This window comes from Oreochromis aureus, linkage group 5 (assembly GCF_013358895.1).
Source record: "Oreochromis aureus strain Israel breed Guangdong linkage group 5, ZZ_aureus, whole genome shotgun sequence".
NCBI classification, from domain to species: domain Eukaryota; kingdom Metazoa; phylum Chordata; class Actinopteri; order Cichliformes; family Cichlidae; genus Oreochromis; species Oreochromis aureus.
Window position 1 is genome coordinate 32,954,785 of NC_052946.1, and position 23,819 is coordinate 32,978,603.

General features: G+C 38.3%; 3 protein-coding genes across 4 annotated transcripts; 1 reads left to right on the top strand and 2 right to left on the bottom strand.

Annotated features, from left to right (window-relative positions):
- The first annotated feature begins 1,818 nt into the window (after window positions 1-1,818).
- tspan2a (tetraspanin 2a) lies at window positions 1,819-10,771 on the top strand. Its single transcript, XM_031736670.2, has 8 exons — window positions 1,819-2,023; window positions 4,354-4,456; window positions 8,447-8,544; window positions 8,999-9,073; window positions 9,172-9,261; window positions 9,349-9,420; window positions 9,575-9,658; window positions 9,758-10,771. Exons 1-8 carry the CDS (start codon window positions 1,955-1,957, stop codon window positions 9,821-9,823), a joined length of 657 nt encoding a protein of 218 aa, XP_031592530.1. The 5' UTR covers window positions 1,819-1,954; the 3' UTR covers window positions 9,824-10,771.
- A 1,282-nt stretch (window positions 10,772-12,053) lies between these two features.
- slc25a55a (solute carrier family 25 member 55a) lies at window positions 12,054-17,364 on the bottom strand. Of its 2 annotated transcripts, XM_031736647.2 has the most exons (10): window positions 17,233-17,364; window positions 16,447-16,576; window positions 16,038-16,163; window positions 15,661-15,716; window positions 14,299-14,389; window positions 14,071-14,189; window positions 13,760-13,955; window positions 13,497-13,651; window positions 13,276-13,351; window positions 12,054-13,154 (listed from the first exon to the last, which is right to left on the bottom strand). In XM_031736647.2, the coding sequence occupies exons 2-10, from the start codon at window positions 16,464-16,466 to the stop codon at window positions 12,995-12,997; spliced, it is 999 nt and encodes a 332-aa protein (XP_031592507.1). In that variant the 5' UTR covers window positions 16,467-16,576; window positions 17,233-17,364; the 3' UTR covers window positions 12,054-12,994. The 2 variants fall into 2 exon arrangements, with proteins under 2 accessions (XP_031592507.1, XP_031592508.1); XM_031736648.2 differs by lacking the exons at window positions 16,447-16,576; window positions 17,233-17,364 and having other exon boundaries at window positions 14,299-15,207; window positions 16,038-16,122.
- A 3,536-nt stretch (window positions 17,365-20,900) lies between these two features.
- On the bottom strand, window positions 20,901-22,557 carry tshba (thyroid stimulating hormone subunit beta a). Its single transcript, XM_031736657.2, has 3 exons — window positions 22,423-22,557; window positions 22,140-22,337; window positions 20,901-21,514 (listed from the first exon to the last, which is right to left on the bottom strand). Exons 2-3 carry the CDS (start codon window positions 22,299-22,301, stop codon window positions 21,236-21,238), a joined length of 441 nt encoding a protein of 146 aa, XP_031592517.1. The 5' UTR covers window positions 22,302-22,337; window positions 22,423-22,557; the 3' UTR covers window positions 20,901-21,235.
- Between the last annotated feature and the right edge of the window lie 1,262 nt (window positions 22,558-23,819).

Here is a 23,819-nt window from a genome sequence, read left to right on the forward strand (position 1 = left end):
CTGTGTCTCCCTGAGCCATCTGAAAGCGGTTTTGTCCTGTTAAAATGGAGTTTCTCCTTCCCACCTTCACCTAGTGGTTGTTCCATCTTATACTATAGTTTTTTTCTGTAATAAAATGGAATGTATTACTATTCAGGGCACAAACATCCATATACTGAGATGTATAATGATTGTCAGTACCATTGTCAGTGGTAGTATTTGGGTGTGCAAGTCTAAAGAGGAATCATGAATGACACAGCCAAAGTTAGACATGTTGTTAAGAGCAAATTTATTCTCGAGAACAGTCTGCTACTTAGTCTTACACCTGATTAGTCATGTGGAGAAAGATTACATACTGGACATGGCTTTCAAAGCTTAATTTTTCTATTTATAGACCGTGCACCTGCTACATTTGGATCTAATTTAAAGTCAAAACTATTGCCCATTTTCAAACATGTCTTACTCTTGTCGTTAGAAGTTATGGAGACATGTTTTACCACTAAACTTTTTGTATGCTGCCCTAACAAGAACAACAGGTCTACATAAGAGACCAGATACATATCTCCAAAATCCTGGCTATATCTCTGTTGATCTTATTTTAACTCTCACTTTCTTGGGTCACTGTGTTGTAGGTGCACACAAAAAGCTATTTTGACACAAACAGTGATATCAGTGACTGGCAGAGGACAACGTTAAAAGTGCCTCCATGATAAATTCTTGTCCAGCGCCTAATGTAAAGGTCACACACATAAGTGGTGGAACCCAAAGTGTCATACTGTCACACGTAATGAAAGACTTGTCATGAACCGCTGTGTGGCAGGCAGGAGTTGGACCCAAGATGCAGGCACTCAGACTCAAAGGATGAACTCAAAAAACTCAGCTTTATTTGCTGACAGGGGGAAAGCATACAAAACTAAACCGGGAAAATATAAACTTACAGTTTGCAGAGAGGCACACGAGGAAACACACAGCTTGAGGGACGACACAACACTGACTCAAAGAAACACAGGGTTTAAATACACTGGGAAGTAACGAGGGGAATAAGACACAGAAGGAGGGCACAGCTGGGAGAAATCAGAACTAACAAGACAAGAAAGCAAAGCAGGACACATTCACATAAGACCCGGACCTTTAAAGTAAAACAGGAAGTAACACAGACTGAACTCGCAGACACAGACTCACAGACAGGCACTACAGAGGGAACAGAGACGTGGGGCCAGGGCAGACACAGACACTGACTGGACACGGGGATATAGCCGACAGGGGAGACAGCAACTAAGGATTACACAGAGACATAAACCAAAAGACAGAACTCTAACAAAGAAACCAAAGACTAGAAATTATAAATAATATAATAAACTCAAAACCTCTGGGTCAATGACCCAGGCATCCTAACAAGACTATGCCAAGATGTGCAGTAGCTCCTCAAGACTTTACTAACCTGAAGTTTAAATCTACCATATTCACTTAAAAGTAGAACTTAAAATAAAGACTGCAAACATATGGCAGTTTTTTCACCAGTTATACATGTATTGTTGTGTAATTCGGTGTTTAGTCATGATTACAAAATAATTCTTTTTACTTGGAAAAAAAATGATCGAATCATATTGTAAGAAATATTATCTTTATAACAATACTAGTTAACCCATAGCACTGGTTTTCCCCTCATTAATTTATTCATTTATTTATTTTAACCCCAAATCATTGGTGCCGCACACACAAATGAACCCGTCTTTATCACTGCTCTCTCAGGGATCCCAGATCGTCCCCGAACCCCACCTTGGGTACCTCGGCACTCGCGAACGCTTATGGGCGTGTGCAGACGGCGTGCAGCAGCACTTGTGCGCATGTTTCATGTCTGGATGGCGTAACGGCGCAGGTCTTCATTGCATGGGTTGATGTCCAGCTGGAAGAAGCTGCAAAATAAGAAGGAATCGCGCAATAGATCGGACACTCCGACAAATCAGGTGGCATCATGAGCAAAGTGCAGGGTGGGATGAAATGTGTGAAATATCTGCTTTTCGCTTTCAACATCATCTTCTGGGTAAGTCCGCTTCGGTAGCGGTTTGCCAAGAATTAACGTTGTTTCTGTCTGAAAAAGCCGGATCACCGTTTTTGATGTTTGATGGTTATTTATTTATGTTTTGTTGTTTTCTCTTTAGGAGGTGAAATTGATTCGGTTTATTTTTTAAGCGACATGGAGTTGCCATGTGAAAAACCTGTTTGTTCTCAGCCTTGTTTAAACGTTCAACGTCCCGAAGGCTAAAAGTCCGTCTATTGATATTATTTGGTATAGCTTTTAAATACAACCGCTTTTGTTATTCCGTACAGAGTTAGGAGTTAATGTTGTCTGGCAGACCGCCTCAATGCACCTGCTCTGTTCACACCGTCTCCCTCTGACTCCACACTGTTTCCCAAAATTCTCAAACCAAACCTCAGTTATATAACCCAGTCGTCTTTTCATCTCCGTTCATTAGCGGCTGCTGCTTTAGAGCTGGTCATGATTTATTGTTGCACCAAGTACATGCTGCAACAAATACATCAGAGCTACTTTTCCAACACAGATCCCAGTTCATGATTTGACGTTGAGGTGTGACTTTCCTGCTGCAGGAGTGTGAAGGGTGCTTTTTTTTTTACATGCAGGGTTAATCTATTTGGGGAACATCATGAAAGGTTTTTGTTTTGGTCTGCAGTCCTGCTCAGATAAGATTGCCTGTGACTCAAATTCACTTTCGATTTTCTGCCAGTGACTTCTCATATGACATAAGTTTTTTTTTTTCTTGGTATTTAGAAGGCTAAATGTGTCAGAGAAGTACTTTTAAGCTTCTAATATTTTGTCAGTTTGAATGTAGGCTGTAGTATGCAACCTTAAACATTGGATCAAGATTCATTCTTTTTGTATTCTTTTATTTTAATTATTCTGTGTGAATAAAAGAATATAAGCATTCCAATAAGGTTTAGGTTTCTCTTTTTTGTTTTCTGTTCTGTTCACCCCACAAATGTATCTCATAAACTTATCAAGGCATGAGCTTGGGAACCACTGTTTTAGAGTGCAACATCAAGGAAAACTCCTGCTCCTACTTGAGGCTGCAAGAAACCCCCCCTTGTTTAACTATTATCATTTTCAATCAGTGATGTGTTTAGATAAATAGATAAATTTATTAGGTCATTAACGAAGAGCCTGTTTGGGTTTACTCTTGTTTCGTTTTCATTATGGTCTCTTGCAAAAGATACTTAATATTTTACTGCTAAATGATACAGTGTGAGTTTAACTGGCTGCATTGACTCATTTGTGCTCTGTAAGACGATCACTTGTGTCATCCAAAGTGACAGCAGCCTCTTTGTTTGGCAGTTTTGGGACTGAAAGCAGAGCTGTTGTGGTTGTAGCCAAAAGGGGCGTACAGTACGCTGTCATTTTGGGGTGCAGAGCCAACAAGCAGCCAATGCCAGTGTGAGTTACATCACCCAGGCACTGTGAGGCTGGCACAGCCTGTGGCTGAAATGCACCATGGGAGATGGACCACTGATTCTGATGCTAATTCTTGTGTTCAAATGTGGTACTTTGATGGGCCATGAGGATGCATGGGCTGTGGTGCAGCGTGGCCTTATTTTCAATCATTTTATTGTCAGAGTACTTCACTAACAGAAGACACTTCCACTCTTTAGTTTGGGTGAATCTGAAGAGCAAGTCAGGAAAAGGATCTTAGATATCTTCACCAAACAGAGAGTGTTGCTTGTTCATAGAACTGTGGGATTCCATGCTTTTACAAAATTTTGAAGCTGAATTTTTTTTCATCTGCATATTACTTAAACATGTGATACTTGTCCTGAAAGAACATATAAGAAATATGGTTAGGATTAATAAATAACTATGACATATGCAACAGCTTTTACCCTTAATCCACATTTGTCCTTTATTCTTTCTGGCTTTGTTCTTGGATGTTTAAATTAAATAATGTTATGTAGGAGGTCAAAAGGATTAATTTTCTCAGAGTAAAACCTGATTTCAATCAAATGTGTTATGGTAAATCAAGCTGTCCTGGAGAGGAAAGATGCTACTCAGCATAGATACTTTTTTTGTCCCCCCAGTTGGTTTTGTTTGAAAAGTCCTCAGTCTCTTGAGAGGTGAAGCATCAACATTCTGAAAGTTTTTCAATAGGAGGGGAAAAAATGGCTGTGAGTATCATTAGCCACTTTAGCATCACCTGTAGAATCGTATCTACCTCATGATTAAAAAAAAGACATGAAAGTGCTCACTGTTTAACTGTGAAACTATTTCTGCACAAACAGAAGAACTGCCACTCACCAGTCATCGAATTCAGCAGTACTATAAAGTCACAAATAATTTTGATTTTATAATTTATCAATCCCCAGGTGTCTGGATTGTTGGTGCTGGCGGTCGGACTGTGGCTTAGGTTTGACCCAAACACAGTGGAGGTCCTGACAGGCGATGGCGCCCCCTACACCTTCTTCATAGGTATGTCAGAGATTCTATAGCCTCATGCATATGCCTGTCTCATCCTCTGCAGAATAAAAAATATATGTGGATGATTTAAATCTGATCTCATCACATAAAAAAGGCTAAAATTTAAAATGGATCCAATTATTCGTACTCATTTCTTCTCAGCAGTTCACCATCTTGATGGATCTTGATTACACCATCTTGATGACATGGACCCCCTTGAAAATGAGATGTTACATCCCTACATGTTTATCCACATAAACTTTCAATGTGTAATATTTTAAAGATGCTCTAAAAAAATCACACATACAGATAAGTAAATACACGTGTACACATGCGTACACATGCGGATGAGACTGAATAACTACTGTTGTCCCTTACGGGTATTTTGATGAAATGTAATGATAAAGTTACAAACCCTGGTGAATTTCCCAGGATATTCACCACTGCCACTGTGACTGAAGAACCCTTCAAGTACTGCTAGTGTTAACGACACTGAGACATTTAACAGCCACATTTTATCTTCAGCGCATCGAGATGTTTTACTTCTTTGCACAAACCACAAGGAAAGTTGTTTAATAAAACATGTCCGCAGTTACTAGACCTGTTTAAAGGAATTTGTCATTTGAAACCCTCAATTCTTCACTTTCACTTTGGAAGTGGCTAAAGTATGCACACAAAGGAAGTGAAATGTGATAAACTGATTGAAACTTTCCATTAGTGGCAATTCTCCTGTTCGTGGGATACGAAGAAATTCAAATCTTGACATAAATGCTTATTTGGTTTTGATTCGACTGAAATAACATAAAAATGACCAGTCAGAAAAATGTACAAACGATGCACATGCCTTTAGCTGATTAATGAACAGCTCTGTCTGTTTGCTGAAATATCGTATAAGAGTGTCTTTGCAAAGCTCACACAGTAGATTATTAAAACATACAGTAGACAAGACAAACAGCTAGTGTTCAGCACTCCATACAATAGGCCTTCTCTCTGACAGTGTGTGGGAGCTGATGATTAGAATGAAGCCTATTCTTGTTACTCCCGTTTAAGCCATGACCTAAAATGGTGACTTCACTTCATCAGCTCTCTGCTTTGCCTTCGTGGAACTGGCTGCCTCTCTCAGGACATGAGTAGCAGGTTGGGTGGGGCCAGTGACAAAAGACTATATCCTGCTGGCAAACCTAGTAAAAAATGAAATTAGAGCACAGAAGAGGGGAGGGGGAAGCAGCACAGGGCAACCAAAGGCAGTGTTTTCGATTATAATTATGATCATATTGCCAAGACTACAACATAAAACATTTCAAGATACAGTAGAAAATAAAAAGTACCATGTTACTTAAGTCATCTGTTGATGCAGTGTACTCCAGATGAGGTAACTTTTCTCCAGCTTGGTTTTATTTGATATGCAAATATCCTGGAATTTCTCTGTTACTGTGTTACATCATTATGAGTCATTTTAATCAAATTCTCTGTCCCACTGTTCTTTACCGTCCCCTCCTCACTTTCCCATTTGCAGTGATTATATTTCTCACTTTAGGTTTAGCAAATCAAATGTAATGTGAATTTGATTTTCTTGATTAAAGAACATTAGGAGTGCAGTTAAGACTGGAGCATATGTTGGTCTGATCAATATTTTGGAGGTAAAATAGCTGATTAAAAAACTGGCAGAAACCCTGGAAGGCTTCAGAAGGGAAGGAGAGAGCTAGACAGAGAGTTTGTTATTGCCACCTCTAAAACGAGATGCTATGACTAATTTGTAACTGTGTGGAAAAAAAATCTCAGAGGGTGGGTGTGATCTGGAAATCTTGTTTTTCTGGCTACTGTACGAGACAAACATGCTTCACAAACTGGGTAGAGGAGTATGCTGATGGCAGGTCTAGTTGTCAGCCAGTTATGAGCCAATTGCATGGCTGATATCAGTTGTTACTGTATCATCAGTAGGGATCCTCTAATACTAGTGGGCTCCCAAACCCAAAACTCGTGTCTCCATCATATATATCTTCTACTCCTCCTGCCTTCTAATGCAGATGTTTGTGGCTGTGTTAAGATGGCGCCAAGATAGTTTGTTGGTAGTCCACATAAACCAGCAATGTGGGCTACACTGTGTAGTGTTTTCCCTTAAGCTTAGTCTCTGTTCTAGAAAAAACTGAGGTTATAGCATACAAAGAATTTCTTTGTAGTGAAGTCAAGCAGAAAGCTGACCAAGCCACAGTCTGACTTACTTGTGTGTGGGTTTTTTGGGTTTTTTGTGTGTGTTTTTTTAAATTTTGCTATGTTTTCTTATTTGTGGTGAATTCCACAGTTGTTTCCTTCAGTGTCATCAAACTAACTGTTGTCTTTCGGGGAAATAAATGGAAGTGCACCTCCATAGCCTCTGCATGGGCTGATTTCCCACAATTCCTCCTTCTGTAAATGGACAACACAAGCCCATAAATCCGGCGTTTAACTGGAAACACTTGGGTTCTGCAGAGGATCACTTTGTGCCTTTGCAGCCAAACATTATAAGCTTCCTGGGCAAAACAACTGACTGTTGCTCCCACTTCTAGCAATGAGACTAAACAGAGTGATACCATAATAAGGCAAAGTGGCAGCATTCTCTCTGAGGGTTTCACTTTCCATTCTATCACCTTTGTTACTCTCTAGTGTGTAAACAGCCATTACATGTGTATATAAGATAGAGATGGAGCTAAACTGAGAGATGTTACAGATGTTTATACTCAATAATTTGTATTTCTAAAAGATACGTGAAGCAGGAAGTGCACTTGGCATGTGTCTGGTAGATGGTAGATATCTCTGGATTTAATAAGTAAAGAGCAAAGAGCAAATATTAAAGTCAGTGTATAAGTGTTGGGAAAAAATGAGCAGCTGAGATCACTTCTGTGTAGACCATTTGTATATAAATTGAAAGCTTTCATGGTCCATTATATTTTCCATTGCTTACCCAGACAACTTTCTTTGAAGCTCTGTATCCCTCTAGATCCCTTCAGCTCAGCAGTGTATTCGCCTCATCTTTACCTTCCCTTTTGTCGCACAGCAAGAAAACAACAGCTTGCATTTGCCCCATGTGGATTAATTAAATTGCTGCAGTGGTTGCTGCCTGTGTCACCGATTAGGCCCTTACCATGGACCTAAGGGACCTGCTTGGTGTATAGTTACAGTGTGAGGGGGCTCAGTAGCAAGGACTAGGAGCAGGGGAGTAGACTGTGAGGGTGACGTCACTCAGACTTGAGGAGCGCATAGATGGTGGCAGACGCAGTTGAAATCTGCAGCAATCAAGCCCTCTGAAAATTAGATTTTGGAGGACAGATGGCATCTGTTTACTGCTTCACCCTGCAGGAGCATGAATGGACAAAGTCTAAGTAACTGGAAACCTTACTAATGCATCAAAAGAGTAAATTGGAAGCATTGTTTCTCAGTGGGCTCTCTAGGCCTATTAGTTTTGTTTCAAATTTGATTATGATTTTGAACAGACTCTGCTATGCCTTAGACAGCTACTCTATATATGGACAGGACTTCAAGCTATTTCTGTAGCTGCCCAGAGCAGGAAAGAGTCCAGAACTGTGTTTTGTTCAACCCACTTTTTAAGTGATCAGAGATGCTATAATGTAACATTAAGAACATAATTCATTTGTGCCAGAGATTCTATGTTTCAGATCATGAAAGACTTCAAATTCTTTGTTTAAAGTAGCCTAATAAATAAACTGAATTGTGGGAGTCTATTCAGAGATGTTCTGCTACCAAAGATGCTTCCACCTACAAACACAACACAAACAATCCTTTTATAAATTCTACTCCAGCAAAGGCAACCGTTGCATCACGCTGCCACCCTCAGTGGAAACTATAAACTGCAGCCACGTGATACTGAGAACACCATGATCAGATTCTTCTCATATGTCTTTCACAATCTTCTTGTTTATAAAACATGGCTGTGAATTTTCCTTTTTTTTCCCCCCTTTTTTTCATTTTAAATGCACTGATCCATCGTCTGGTCTCTCTCCTCAGCCGTGTACATCCTTCTTGGTGCCGGTGCGTTGATGATGGTCGTGGGGTTCTTAGGTTGTTTTGGGGCCATTCGTGAGTCTCAGTGTCTTCTTGCATTGGTGGGTTCAAGTGCTCAAAAGCATCACCTCTCATTGCATTTGTATTTTTTTTATATTTGTTTCATTGAGGCTTAAATTGATAGTACCGTTAAATTGGTACTAACACTGAAATAGCTTGATGTGCATGCTTCTGATGAATGATCGCAAACATGTATAGAATTAGGCTGTCTAATAACAAATGAATAATAGACAAATATTAACTTTAGTTTAGTGTAATCTTTTTTATTTATTTTTTTTACAACAAGGCCCTTGTTTTCTCCATTTGTGTAAAAGAGCAGAATTATGCATTTCTTTCTAAGGAATTTCAGAGGAAATCACCAGGAACAACCCCCAAGATTGTTTGGCCAAAAGTTCTTCCCCAATAAATCAATCAATCACTGATTAGTTTTTGTGTTGGGCTTGTGTGGATGACTCCCACTAGAGGGCGATAATAGTCCCTGTTTCTGTTCTGCAGTTCTTTGCTTGCCTTGTGATAATCTTTGGAGCAGAAGTCACTGCTGGTGTGTTTGGATTCTTAAACAAGGAACAGGTGGAGTTATTTGATGATTAAATGCAAAAATAACAAAAATATTCTCAGTTTTTTAAAAATCCCATAACAAACAACCTTTCTTCTTCTTTTAATAACAGATTTCTGAAGAAGTCCAAAAGTTTTACAGCAGCTCCACCGTCGACACCAGTCCAAACGGAACTGCAATAGTAACGAGTTATTATAAAGCTGTGAGTAAAAATTCGCCCTCATGTTCATGGTTGCAATCAATACCATTAAAATCATGTTGTGTTTTTTTACTTTAATTATATTTGCAGCTGAACTGTTGTGGAGCTTCCACAGTGGAGCCAAAAGGTGAATTGTGTGCAGACTTTCCAGAAGATGTCAAGGTAAACCCCTCTGCCTGCAGTGACACTTCATAGTCACATGATGGCAGTATAACACCATTTTAAAATGAAGCACTATTTGCTTTGATGAACCTGCTTTGCTGTGTGCAGAATATGATCACTATGAATGTTTCTTGCTTTTTTTGCTTGATATTAGGACTGCCTGACTGCAATAACAGACTTCTTCGATGAAAAGCTGTATATCATTGGATACATAGGGATTGGTATTGCAGGAGTAATGGTGAGAAAAGTTTGAGTTTATGTTGTTAAAAAAATGTTTTTTTTAATTATTTGTGACCGATATTCCTCAGGTAACCACAATATGTGTCTCTGATTTCAGATTATAGGAATGATCTTCAGTATGGTCCTGTGTTGTGCCATCAGAAACAGCAGGGAGGTTATATAATTGGTGAGCTGACCCCCCCCCCAACCGTCACCTGATCATATGGTTATACAGCCCTTCATAATCAACCTGTCTGCATGGGAAGGGAAACACCAAAGTTACATTTCACAGTCACTTCTCTTAGTCCAAACAAGTGCGGTGGGGAGGGCCTCCGAGTATCACAAAGAGAGAACAGCAAATCTCAATGCTCCCACTTATCCACGGACCACATTCAACACGATACGCTGGATCGTTAACGTCACACCTTCTTCTTGAGTCCACCAGCACTGAAATTTATTTCCCTCTTCTTTTCCATAACACGTGCTTTGCTTTTAGCTCGACTCTGTGACATTCCTCACTTTTAACATGTCTTTGTTAGACTGCCGGTGCTCCGCAAAGGCCAAAGTGCTGCAGTTGTAGATGCAACACAGCACACAAAGCCTTCTTTGACACAGGAATGTTGTGACTGGGGAGTATTGCTGTAAATATGGATCCTTATTTTCACTTTGTGTGCTTTAGCATTTTGAGGACTAGCCTGCCTGTGCAGAGTAAAAATCCGTCATGTGCCTATTTATTTAGTTACGGTCAAGCCTCCTACTACTGGACTGTTTGCCTATATCTTGTGATTTGAATATGTACACTGCACCAGTGCTTGCTTCCTGTCACCACTTTCAAGTATTTCTACCGTAAAGCACAATAGCTGAAGTGTAGACATGATATGAAGCCAAAGGGTTAGGATGGTCTCATGATAAACTGCGGTGTTGTAAATCTCCAAATTCATCTGACAGCTAAATAATGCTTTGTGCTGACCTCTTCTTGAGCATGTTTGGGATGTAACAGTGAGCTAGTTTGCATTTTGTGTGAATTATTGTGGATGTAAATTTTGTTGGTGTGCCAATAAGATGTGAATTATAGAATAATATAGTTTGTCATACTGTTAACCGTAATAAAAACATTGGGTGCTTTTATTTACGTTTTCAACTTCTGTCCTCTGAGGTGAATAACACGTGTGCTTCTTATAAGTGGAACAAGGTGAGCGGAACTTCATTGTAATTTGTGGTTAGTAAAGTTCTTAAACACCTCAGCAATGTTCTGCTTAGGTCCACGGATGACAGATTTCAGTCACATACAGAGCAAGAGTTAAAGGATGTTGACCGATAATACTATTTACTGAAAATACTAGTGATGGTAGTATAGTCTATAAATCAAGTTTATAGAAAATATCAAGTGTCATGGGATTTGTGAAAAAAAAATATTGCATGGACTGGACAAAATGTCTCTACACAAGGCCTGCTTAGTACTTGCTCATACAGAGAAGTGGGGAATTCCACCACATCAAGGCATGTTTTACAATTTTCAAAAACAATAATGAACCGTCAAAGTGAAATATTACTCTGACTTCAACTTCCCCAACTGAAACAGTCTTCTGCAAGACAGTAGGTGTTAAATACTGTTATATTTAATACCTTTGAAAACCACTTTAAACCCAAACCTAATGTCCACAGCCCACCAGCTCGAAATTGACCCCACTGTGGACTTTACACTTGTAAAGGTTTTTAAATTTATACCTAAGCAGGCTAATATACCTCTTTAACCCTCTTTAACCAATAGGTTTTTTTGCTTAATCCACTTAATATCTTTAAAAACTTTCTTATATGAAAAATGTGACTCAATATTGTTTTGATTTCACTTGTTCTGCTGAGATCTGCCGTTAGTTAGACTAAATCATTCACCCCAGCGTGTGAACTCACTCAACCGTGACTTGATGCCCTCCTGGTGGTAAAGCTTCCTGAATGTGTGGATCAGATTCAGTCAGCCTTTTTAACAAAAATAGCACAGCCTTAACTGTAGCTGGATTGCATGATACAAATTTGTAAAGAAAATAGCGCTGTGTGCTTCAAGTTCTGGCTGTCATTTGACTAAAAACAATTTTCAGCATCTGGGACTCCAGATATTTGATTTATTTAATACAATGTTTATGGTGAGCCTTGGTACACCCCCCTCAGTTCATTCACTCTGAAACAAGGCAACTTTCTTCTGATTGGGTGTGTGCATGAGATGGCCTTACTAAGGATATCAGTATTCACCCATGTCAGCAGGAGTCCAGAGTTGAACAGACTCTTCGTAAAGTAACATTTAGAAAAATCGAATGTAGTATGTTTACATTACTGAATATGTCATAAAGCAATAGTTCTTAACTACTGCAGTTATTCAGAATACCTTCATAGCCCTCAGTATTTAGTCAATCAGTACAGACTGGGTACTTCAAATTTTTAATAATATACACAAGTACAAAAAGCCATTACAATCATTGGTATGTAACAGTCTTTTTTTCCTTTTTTAAAAATTAAGCTCACAGTAACTGTAATAATGCTTATATTCTGTCAATTTTGCCTTGCAGAATCAAAAATACATTTCAAACTGCTTTGTTAAGGCATGAATCACAAAGGACCTTCTGGGTAACATTTCAGGTGAAATATAACAAGTGTGTTGTGTACGTGGACAAACATAAAATGTGCATGATTGCATCTCAAGTTTATGACCGATGATAGTTCACATAGCACTAACCAAGTACAGCACTAATGTCAAGTGTAGGACACGGCTTATGGTTTGGTAAGCCGTATGGTCCCCATTTCATTAGGAAGGTTCATGATTATTTAAAGTAAACATGTACACAAAGCAGTTCACAAATAAAGCCTTTCCAGCAAGTTGTGTAAACTGGGCCCTGTGAATCACTTTTCAGACTTTTGTTTCTAGATTAAGGCTCAGCAACATGAGACAGCAAAGAAGGAAAAAACACATAAAGTACTACAAACTCTCATAACAAACTACTTTAAATAACCTCAAATACAAGTTTTAAAAAAAGAATAGAAAAGTCGTGATCAAGAAAAAAAAAAAAAAAGGTCTGTCTCTTTGGAGCAAGCTCCCTTCCCTCACAGAGGGAAACAAAACAACTGTTTAGGGTCAAGAAAGGCCCCAATGCAGTAAAGCTAACAGCTTCAAGCGCAAACACTGGCTTCAGCCTACTGAACAAGTAACAAAAGGGTTTAAGTGCAACACCATGTTCTGACCGTAAAGATAGTGAAATCATAGGTCTTTCTGTCTACTTGTTTTTCTTGCTGTAAACTGAATACACGTAGCAGCTAGGTCTTCTACCAGGTCCCATGCATAGCTAGTCAGCATGATGATAAGGTCTCATGGTCCTAAGAAGCGCAGGGGTGAGTTGTCAAGGATGTATTCACCAACTCCAACAAAGTACATAACCTGTACAATGCCAAACAGAGGTGCGATGACCAGAGCCCGGCAGCCGGCACCTTTCAGGAATGCTGAGGGCCCCTCCTTCTGCATTATTTTACTGTCAAAACAGAGGAACGTGTTTATTCATACGCACGAAGGAAGAAAAAGAAAGGAAAAAAAAACAACAACAAAAAAAACAGTGCAATTTACACAACTGTAAAAGTGATTCACTGTCATACCTTACACAATCCACCACTCCACTGTAAGTCTCCTCACTAGCCCCTTTGTTCAATGACTGCAGTCTGGTCTTCACCACTGAAAGGAGAGAGAGGGGTGGGTGGGATTGTTAAAATTCCAGTGTTGCTAAGAAAACTCAACAGGAGACAACTGGGTGAACCAGCTGGGGCAAAAAAAGAGGGGGGGAAAAGAAAAGGAAAAAAAAACAAACAAAACACCTCACCATCACAGGGGTTAACAGCCACCGCAGCAGTGGATCCTGCAGCACAGCCTGAGAAGAAGGCCCAATAGAAGGGTGACGACTCCTCAGGACTGGGTTTGCCCAGGCGATTCAGATTAGCAAACAATGGAAAGTAAACAATAGAAAAGGGGACATCTCTGGAAGAAAGTAAACAAAAAAATTTCAGACTAAAATCCTGGTACAAAGTTCAACTGCCCTGTCAGGTTCCCACATAGCTTCTCATCAGGACGGTAGAGGTGATTTACCTCATCAGTGTGGCCCCCAGACCTTTGTAGAGCCCCTGGATGCCATGCGTCTGGAGGAGTTCTTTTGCGATCTGTGTAGCCGACACAGCTCTTGGTGCAGAAATGACCATGCCAGAATTGAAGGAGCGACTGAGCACGGCATTAGTGGCCACAAGCTTTGTGGGAGTCATCATGACTGGTTTCTGTTGTTGGGCCGCTGTGTAAAAAACAAAACAAAACACATAAGATATATAATTATAAATGAGGAAGAAAGCTATAAATGTAAATTACTGACACTGATGCATTTAAAAAGGGCTTTGCATGCTCCTTACCCAGTCTGCCTGCATCCTGTAGTTGTATCTTGAGCATTTCCATGGGGGTAGTAACAATGACCTGGCACGTGCCTGCACCACAGCCTGCCAGCATCTCTTTGAACACTGTCAACCCCTTTCTGTTAAAAGATCAGACATGTTTTAAGTAAACCAACTTAAAATTAATTAATTAATTAATTAATTCAGTCCATTTCCAAGAAGATCCTCTCACATGATGAGTATGCTTACCCGTCTTTGGCAAGGTGGTGCCGGAAGAAGTCATTGGCAGCCAGCTTGATTGCCTTCTCAGGGGTAACCAAGGTCAGATTTACAGCAGCACCTGAGGAAAAAAAAACAAACAAAGTTAGCACTGAAGACACAATCCAGCACATGTACAAAAACATTCCCCGCCACTATCATTACAACATCAGAATGTAAAGACTTAACTGTACAGTTAATTTACACACAGACAAGACATATACACAGCTTAACTGAACTTAAGTAATAATTGTGGAGGGGGATTATGTCAATTAAAAACAAAACAAAACAAAAAAAAGAATGTAAACAAAATATCAGGAGGAAAATGAGAAACAAGCATAGCAAGACAACATAAGGAACAATAGGGCGATGAAGATCCAGAGGAAGATGCAAACACGAAATCTATGAAGTAAACAGAGTCAGGGTGTGACAACAAGGAACACTGTGTAGAGAAGACTTCAAGAAAGGAAATATATCTTAGTGACAGGTTGCATGTCAGTGAGTAGGTTAGTGATGACAGATAAAATAAATAAATGTTAGAGAAAAGACAGACTGAATCCTTGACTATGCGTGTGAAGACTTTGAGCAAACTTAAATGTTCTGTGGGACTGAAGATATATATCTCTCTTTAGTTCACCACAGATTTGTTTGCAAGCTCAACCAAAGTCTGCAAAGACATTTCATAGTCCGGAAAACAACAATAATCCAAAAGTGGACAGGACAGCAAGAAGACAGCAAAGTAGTTACTGACAAGTCAAATTACAGAACAAATAGATGGCAAAACAAAAACTTGAGCCTAGAGTTTTAAATAGAGCAATATTGTAAGAACCATTTAATGATTTGCCTCCAGCGTGGCTGCGCCTTATCGGCTAGCCTTCAATATCCCAGGGGGACCCAAGTCTGTAATATGAAAAACACAGATGCAAACAAACATTCCTCACACAGACTGAGACCCAAACTAAAAGGTCTCCAATTTCTTTGCAGACTTCATGTTTCCTTTTCTATAAGTGATACACTAATAATGAAAGAATGTGCTCTCTTTTAACAAGTACAATATTACATACTATACTACAGTGAATGTAATACTTTGCATGAGACCAAATTTGACAACTTCTCCTTTACAACTGGACTAAGATACACATATATATATATATATATATCTCTAAAGCATCCAAACACAGCTAAAATGCAGTCTCTCACTACTTGTTAAAACAACAAGTGTGCCCAGTGGTAACCGTATCAATGTTAACCTCACAACAGAGAGCTTACCCTCTCCTATATTTAATCCTCTTGCAGAACTTCTACCTCTGCTATCCTACTGCTTCTTAATATTCAGATATGTACAAGCCTTACCTCTGTACATTCCAAAGTATCCCTCTGATCGAACTGTCTTGACAAGGCAGTCCATCCTACAGAAGAAAGCAAGGTAAATATTACCGGTGTGACAAAACACGCCAATAGTTCATTGAGGCAACAGGGGCTGGACTAAGGAAATTTAAGTGTCACAAGAGGACGCAGTTCAGTAAATTTCCACTCTATAAAGCCATGTAAAGTGAGTAAAATGACCTCACTGGAGAGGAATTTCTTAAAACCTACACAGTCATTACAATTCAATGCACAGCTGTCATTGTGAGATCAGTATGAATAGCCCTGACTTACACTAGGGCGTGGTAGGTATAATACCTAGGGGTTGTGTGTTGCACAAATAAACATTAAGCAGAAATACTCACATGCTTTTGTAGACTTGCTGACCTCGTCTCTGATTCTGCAACCTGGTCTTTGCCAAGTCAATGGGGAAGACACAAGTAACCCCAACAATGCCAGCAATGCCGCCATTAATGAGTTTGGCTGGGAGGCTAAAAAGAGACAGCAAAATATAAATAAATAAATAAATAAAGTCACAACTTTAATGATGCTGTCTTTATTCTTAGAATTTTGAAAGACAGACTATGATTATAAACTGTTTAGAATGCTAAAAAGGTATACTCCAAAGATCATCAGTTTACAATTACATGAAACACAAAAGCAGAAAATCATGCTAAAACAAGTCACCAAGATTGTCTAACCATTATGAAATAATGAAAACATTTATACCACTATACCACATATACACAGAATAAAAGAATGCACAAAGCTTACCTGATCTGCTGCTGAGACATGATAAAGTGAAGGTTTGAAAAAGTGACAAAGGAAGATGTATAAAAAAGTAAAAGCAAAAATCAGGTGATGTAGGTTCAGGTGTTCTTCAGTGAGGTGAATGAGTAGAGTCCTAGACAGAGAAAGTAAAGGGAGTTACTAAGTAGGTTTCCAAGTAGTCACAGACCTTACAGAGAAGCTTATCCCACCCACGAGGGACTTTAGGTTATCTATGTGCCTCACAGTCACAGGACCATGATGCAGCGGATGTGCTATACTTGCACTATGAGTAGTGCAACCCGTGGGCGTGTTTAAGCTCACATACCAGCACTCCATATATGGGCGTAACCATCGTTCATAAAGTTAAGATTCAAATCTGGCGGCTACTGCTGAATTTCTAAGTAACTCTTTCTGCAGGCCGAAATACAGATACGTTGTATTAATGTGAGTTACCAGGGATAATATCTATACAAATCAACGAGATGGCGTTTCCATGCAAATATATCCCACTACAGAGTCATTGCATTAAAAATTATAATTTAAAAAACTGCACTGGCCAATGGAGTTTATACTATTTATAATACACGCTCTGGAAAAAAAGATCTTGACTACCGCATTGTTTTCAGTTCCACATAAAGAAAGTGGCTTTTGAAGGCTACTGTCATTGAGACGCCCATTCATTCACCAACGTTATGAGAAATAACGAATAAACTGGAGACAAAGAGCCAAGCAGTGAATTTAAAACAATTTCTAAACTAACTGAATATAAATTAATACGGCTCAACTTACCAAATAAATGATCTCGCAGTGGTGCTTGTTTGATTGTTTCGAGCGAATAGTCAGTACTTCTGTCTCTTCCGCTAGTTGAAGCGCTAATATATCTGAGGGCCTGAGTAACTGGAATTTTCCACTGGCTTTTTTTTAAGGGGGTGGCGCTTATCTGACTGCCGCTTGACTTAAAGCCAATCACAAGTTTCTATATTGTCACTTTATTTTGATTGGAAGGTAGGTCCATCAATCATTAGCTGTTTGACCAATCACAGCTTTACACAGCTTAAGCCCCAAAAGAAAGAGCCTATTGTTCGTCGAGTTTAAACATTCAGTTTTACAGAAACAAAGCCTTAATGTTAGATTAATTTAAAATAGTTTTTTGTTGTGAGAGATTAGCCCATTCTTAGTAAAGAAGTCCTTCCCCATTTCTCAGAATAATCTCAAGTTAAAATTGGATCAATCCCATTAAAATCGTCATGGCTTTGAGATCTGTGAAATGTGCTGCCCGACTGCTAATGGTGTTATTCTATTCGATTCGATTCGATTCTACTCTATTCTAGCGCTCAGGGGCAACTATGGTGCTTCCTTAAATGACTGAACTTGTTTTTATTTCATCACAATTAGCCACTGTTTTCTGCTGAGCAGATCAATATGTTGAATAGAAAACACATCATTAGTTCAAAAAATAAAATGAATTGTTTATAAAAGCTCATGGACTGAAATATTTATAAATTCTGCTTTCTATTTTCTACTATCACCACTCACAGTCAGGATTTTCTCATTACTTCCCTTCAACAAGATAGCCGTGGGTGGGAAAATGTACCCCTTTCTCTTATCAGTCCTAGAATAGGTTGAACCATGCTGTGATGAGCAGGTCTGACTGTGTCCAGCTGCATGAATCTGATACAGAGTTTCACTGAAAAGCTTTGTCAGTAAACCCTTTATTATATTCATAAAAGGTTTTCATGGTAAAATTAACGTGGCCTTATAGTTTAAATGAGGAACAAAAGGCAGCATATCAAATTACTCAAAGGAATGTTTCCTGGTTTTAGTCTGAGCATCTAGTACATTCTACAGCCAAGGCTTCAGGTTTTTACAATGTATGTTTTAACAACATCATTTGGAAAATTACGGAGTAAAAGATCTAGAGGCTTTAAAGGTGTGGACACATACAGTCATTGGGACACATCCCAAAAACCAGGAAGTCGTTTACCTCTGACACATACAGCCAAAAAAATTCATAATAGTGGGAGGTGCATATACCTCGCATGTCATGTCAGTTTTGGCAAGCGATTGTCTCTTTCATAACCACCATATAGTCATTTCCTCTCTGCTCACTGTTCACTGTAATAACTTGTAACAACATGCCCTAGTGATGATCATCTGGTCACTCAATGATGTTGAAAAAATGTAAAGTTGAATCATACATGTTAGTGTTACTGAAACATAGAAAACCACAATCTTTTATACAGGTAACATGGTGTGAAACTGGATTACAAGAATCATAATCATAAATCATAATACTTTCTTTCATCATGCTCAAAACAGTTAAATGAAGATAAAAAGACAAAAAAAGACAACTTCACATGAACCCATTTCTGTACAAATGTGTTTTAAGAATTGATCTAAACAAAGTGACTGATTCTACAAACTTTGAGAACTAATTTTATACTAAACTGAAGTGTTTGATAAGCAGACCAACCACCAATGACTTTTCCTGGACCCACTGATGATTACATTGCAACAAAAAGTTCTCACATTTTTATCCAGCTGAATAAACACAACACAAGCAAAACTTTGCGTAATCGGCATGTGCACAACATAGCTGGTTGCTTTGTAATGCTGACAGAGGCAAATTCCATGCTTTTATCCGTTAGGGTATTCAGGTTTTCAAAACTACACGACAAACTACACACCACTACAAAATTTCAGCCAAGCACGTCAGACCATTGTGCCATACCAGACTGATTATTCTGGAGTCATGTCTGCTCAAATTTTATACTAACAAAAATAACTCAATGTGATAAAAACATTTTACCTTCTCAACACATCAAAATTAGGGGGGAGGGGGGGCATATGTAGCACAATATTTCATATTTAGTGATAAAGTCAGGGCATTGAAATGCCTCATCTCAAAATGGATAACACTGCGCCATTTTGTCAGCTGACTTTTTGCAAGGTTAAACGGAGTATCAGGTTGTGAGAAGCTGTACAAGCTCAAAGCCGACTAGTGGCTCAGAACACCTGTGTCATTGTTGTGTAAACTTGTCCTGCTTCCTTGTTTTCCCTTCATAGAGATAAGAGGGTCATATCCTGTTCTTCCTCCAAAATCCTAAATGCTCCAAGGTTACTTCAAGGTTTGAAACACCATAATCATGTCAACCATTAGTGTAGTTAAACTTCTTATAAGGGGTTATGTTGATGAATAAAAGTGAGAAACAGCCTTTAAAGGTGTTTAAATCAGATGTTTTGTTGGCTTTTAGGTCACAGGACTTCTTTTGTAGTTCATGTTATACTCACTTCTCTTTAAAATGTTGTAAAGTGTTAAAATCAGTGAGGGCTGCAGAGCCAATAAAAAAACTTCCATCAGTGCAATGACATTTTAAACAGAGGCTGTCAGAAAAAAAGAGAAATCTTGTTATATATGTAAAGACTGAATATAAGATCACGAAAAAGAAATGTCAAATAGCACCACATGAAAGACTTATCATGCATTCTCACACTCTGAATTGCTGGACTATAAATAAGCTGCAGCTGTCCCCCCAAATTCCCACTGTGCACTGGAAACTACACATGACTACACATAAACACTGCATCAAACTGATAGTTACAGTGGACAAAGTCACACATTAAATTTGGTTTTGTTGAGTCTTCTAGTTATATTGTCTCCAAAAAATCTAGTAACATATTTTAACAACCTCAAGGACAAGACATTTAACCCTTGTCTCTATAAAATTTCAATAAAAACCGAATGCAAAAGTTGGCAAATCTTTTAAAGGTGACAATATTTTTGTTTAATAATTAAAATGGTTTTAGTCGGGGAATGGTCTGGACTGCAGGCTTAAAACTTTAGCACCCAGTCATTTCTTTCATTAAGCCTTTCTTTTGGAAATAATATGTAGACTCTGGTTTGGCTTTTTTCTTTTTTGTTTTGTTTCGGCTTACCCTGAAAAAGACTTCATGTTAGGATGGTGTTCCAATTCCTGTATGAGTGTTGAGTATTAATGGTTCCTAAACTGGATAAGCAGTTAAGAAAAAGAACGATGTATTGATGAATCACAGAGTGAGAACCCATCCCCACTTTTACTTCTGGAAGACTCTGAATATCTGGGATGCTCTTTTCATACCCAATTGTGTTACAAATTAACCTCAGCTGTTGTTAGACGTTTCCTAAAGTGATCACCATCAGTGTCCTCATTCCTTATGCTTTCCTTTGAATGTTTTCAGTTAAATATGGGCTTTAAATGATTTGTAAATCATTGCATTGTTTTTGTTGACATTTTACACAATGTCATAGCTTTTTTGGAAACAGAGTTTTAGTTGTGTCAACAGTCCGCGGCTTTCCAGAATGACTATCAAGGTAAATATAGTCGGTGATGTTGTGGAGTGTCATGGCCTTGTGCAGTAAACAGAAAGCTATAGTCTTGCACAGGATGTGATTAAGTCAAGCACTGCTTAGTCAGAGAGCTATTTAGAGACTTTAATTCAGTTGTAATCAGACTGTCCTTTTCCAAGCACAATAAGTCTGAGAGTCACGCTCACAAGAGAGTACAAATGGATATATAATGATGCTGAAAACAGAAAAAATTCACTAGGATTAACTCTTATTATAAAGTTAGAAGTAAACCTGCAGCACAGACATATTGGCTAACAAAGGCACAATTTAAAAAGCTGGTACAATTGGGAAAGGTACAGACAGTACAGATCTGACAGTAAATGATAACGCTTGTCTTTTCTCAGAACATTGATGTTCTGCACTTCCACAACTAAAACAGACATTATGGGAACAAGAACATGTCAGTCAAAAAGGGATGACGTAGTTGCTGTGGCCAGGATATGGGTAGATACGCCGAACAGGCTTGGTACACTTTGTTCCATCCATGCTGGCTCTGTGTGCGCACTCATCAGTGTCAGTCCTGCAAGCACTGCAGTGGCAGCTGAGTGCCACAGGGTAGGTGAAGACAGGGTTGGCTTCAATGGGACAGCCAGGCAGAATAGCAGTGTGGTATTCAACCTTATCATAGGTGCAGCCCCTCTGGACAAGGAAGCGTGGGCCCAGAATATCCCTCAAGTTGCTGTCCTGGTTATCACATATAAGCACAGAGATCAAACTAAACGAATGATGATTACATAGAATTATAGATAAAATTGGGGAAAAAGTGCTGGGAATATTTTTTTTTTATGTGACTATCTAGCTTAAAGTCTGATAACATTGGCTAAAAAGAAGTGTGTCTTCATATGCATTTATGTATGCCCAAATATTCAGCATGTTGGTAGTCGAATATTTGCAATAGATGAATTATGAAGTGCCTTTTTGTGATTTTGTTTTGCCAGCTTTTGTACAATTTTCTTAGTAATTTACAACATTAAAACCACAAAGGAAATTGTAAGCTTTCGTTTCAGTGTGAAGCCCATCCAACATCTGAATAATGTCTCCAAAGCATGTATAAACCTATGTAAAAATATGCTAAAATAAAACTAAATAAAACTATGTAAAAATATGCTAAAATGACATATTCTTACTACCTTTTAAATATCTCTTTCTAATATTTTGTTTCATATTTCTTGTCATATAATTTTGTTTAAAATTTTTGATATGGAAAAACGATTATTTACTAAGCACTTCCAGTTTTCAATAAACAAAAACAACCTGTTGACTTTTTTTCTTTTTCATTTTTTTTTTTACATTAGACATACATACATACCCTCGAGTAGCAAAATCCCATGCAGATGGTTGTGTTTATTGCCACACAGAACTCACATTCTGGCTTTTCCACATACAGGGTGAAATCAGTGGGTAAACACATGGGAACAGCAGGGCTAAACATTAGAAAAAAGAGCCAGCAGTTGAACACTGTAGCCTCCATGTTATGTGTCTCAGTCAATCTTAGTCTATTTTGGTCCTGTTTGGGAAGAAAAGGTAAAGAGACCAGTCGACAACATACCAGAGAGATCAGAGGTTTGGTTTCTTGAATATTATTTTCTTACCCTCTGTAAGCGTGAGTCACCTGCTTGATAGATGTGGACACTTGCAGGCCTAATGATGCTCTGAGTCCAAACATCTCTGCTAAGCAGTATTTATACAAACATATCTTAATCTACCTTTACATAAACTGCATGTTATCTATCTGTGACAAAAAACGATCTGTTGAATTTTCAGTCCATTATGTGGATTACATGAATAATGATTTCCTTGGTAAACAAAGTTTGTGCATTAGCCATGTGGCTCTGTGCAAAGTAGTCTAAGCTAGTGTACACTAGATGTCACTAAACACACAAAAGCTTATTTTCTGCTTTAAAGAACGCATTTTTTATTAGAGGGCCATTCAAATTTTAACCCGAGATGTACTTTCTTTACCAAACAAGCCAGTCTGTTACTCATTTATGTAAAAATTAACTTGAAAACTTCTTATAATGCAGAGTTGCACACCGGCAGTGTTAAAGTGACACCAAAGAACATACAACAATGTGAGCAGGTCAAAAATCACAACAGCTACAGTCCAGACATGACACTGGTATAACACAATCAAAAAAGGGTTATACAACCTGATTTTGTATTACTAAAGCAAAGGTTACTGTAAAGATAGAGAGAATGAATTCCTGACAATAACATCTTAAAAAAAAAGGAAGAGTGCAATTTTCCACCTTCACTTTGTGTCTCCTTATCTGTAATTTAGTTTAATGATTGTCGAACATAGTCAAAGTCTCAGACACATTAAATGATTTTGCAACTGTTTTGAATGCCATTGTTGTGTTTCTGTGTATCTGTAGCCCACTAAGATCAATACAAATATACAAATATTAGACAACAAAGACGTACAGAGCAGGAGCTGGATATACTGATTTCTTTTTTATTTTAGTCAAAGGGGTTTTTTTTAGAGTAAAAGTTTTTTATCTATTACAGTTATCATTAAAGTATATGTATATGGTTAACCTGCTATCATCATTTAGTTTATCAGTGACCGGGAATATTGCTCACAAAATGATTACGATACATTGACAAATTTAAACAGTATAATAAAATTTTAGCTTCCACCTTAAACTGATCATTCTTTCTCCCCAGCTATTGTTCAAATGCACATACATAAACAGTATAATGCACATACTTAATCAGTGCATTTTACATTAACTTTTTAAAAATTTAGAGTAACTGATTCTCTCATAAAAGATGTCTTGAATGAAACCATCCATGAAACCGCTAATATTTAATGAACTGGCATAAAGGTCCAGGGCAAATGATTACACTTACTTTTTCTCTCGAGTCTGCAGTATTTTTTGCTGTAGCTATACTTTTCACTGAAACTTAGATGTGTGACTTTTGTGCTTTTCTATGCATTACTGGAGAGATAATCAAATACTGAAATGCTAAGTAAGGCATTAGCAAT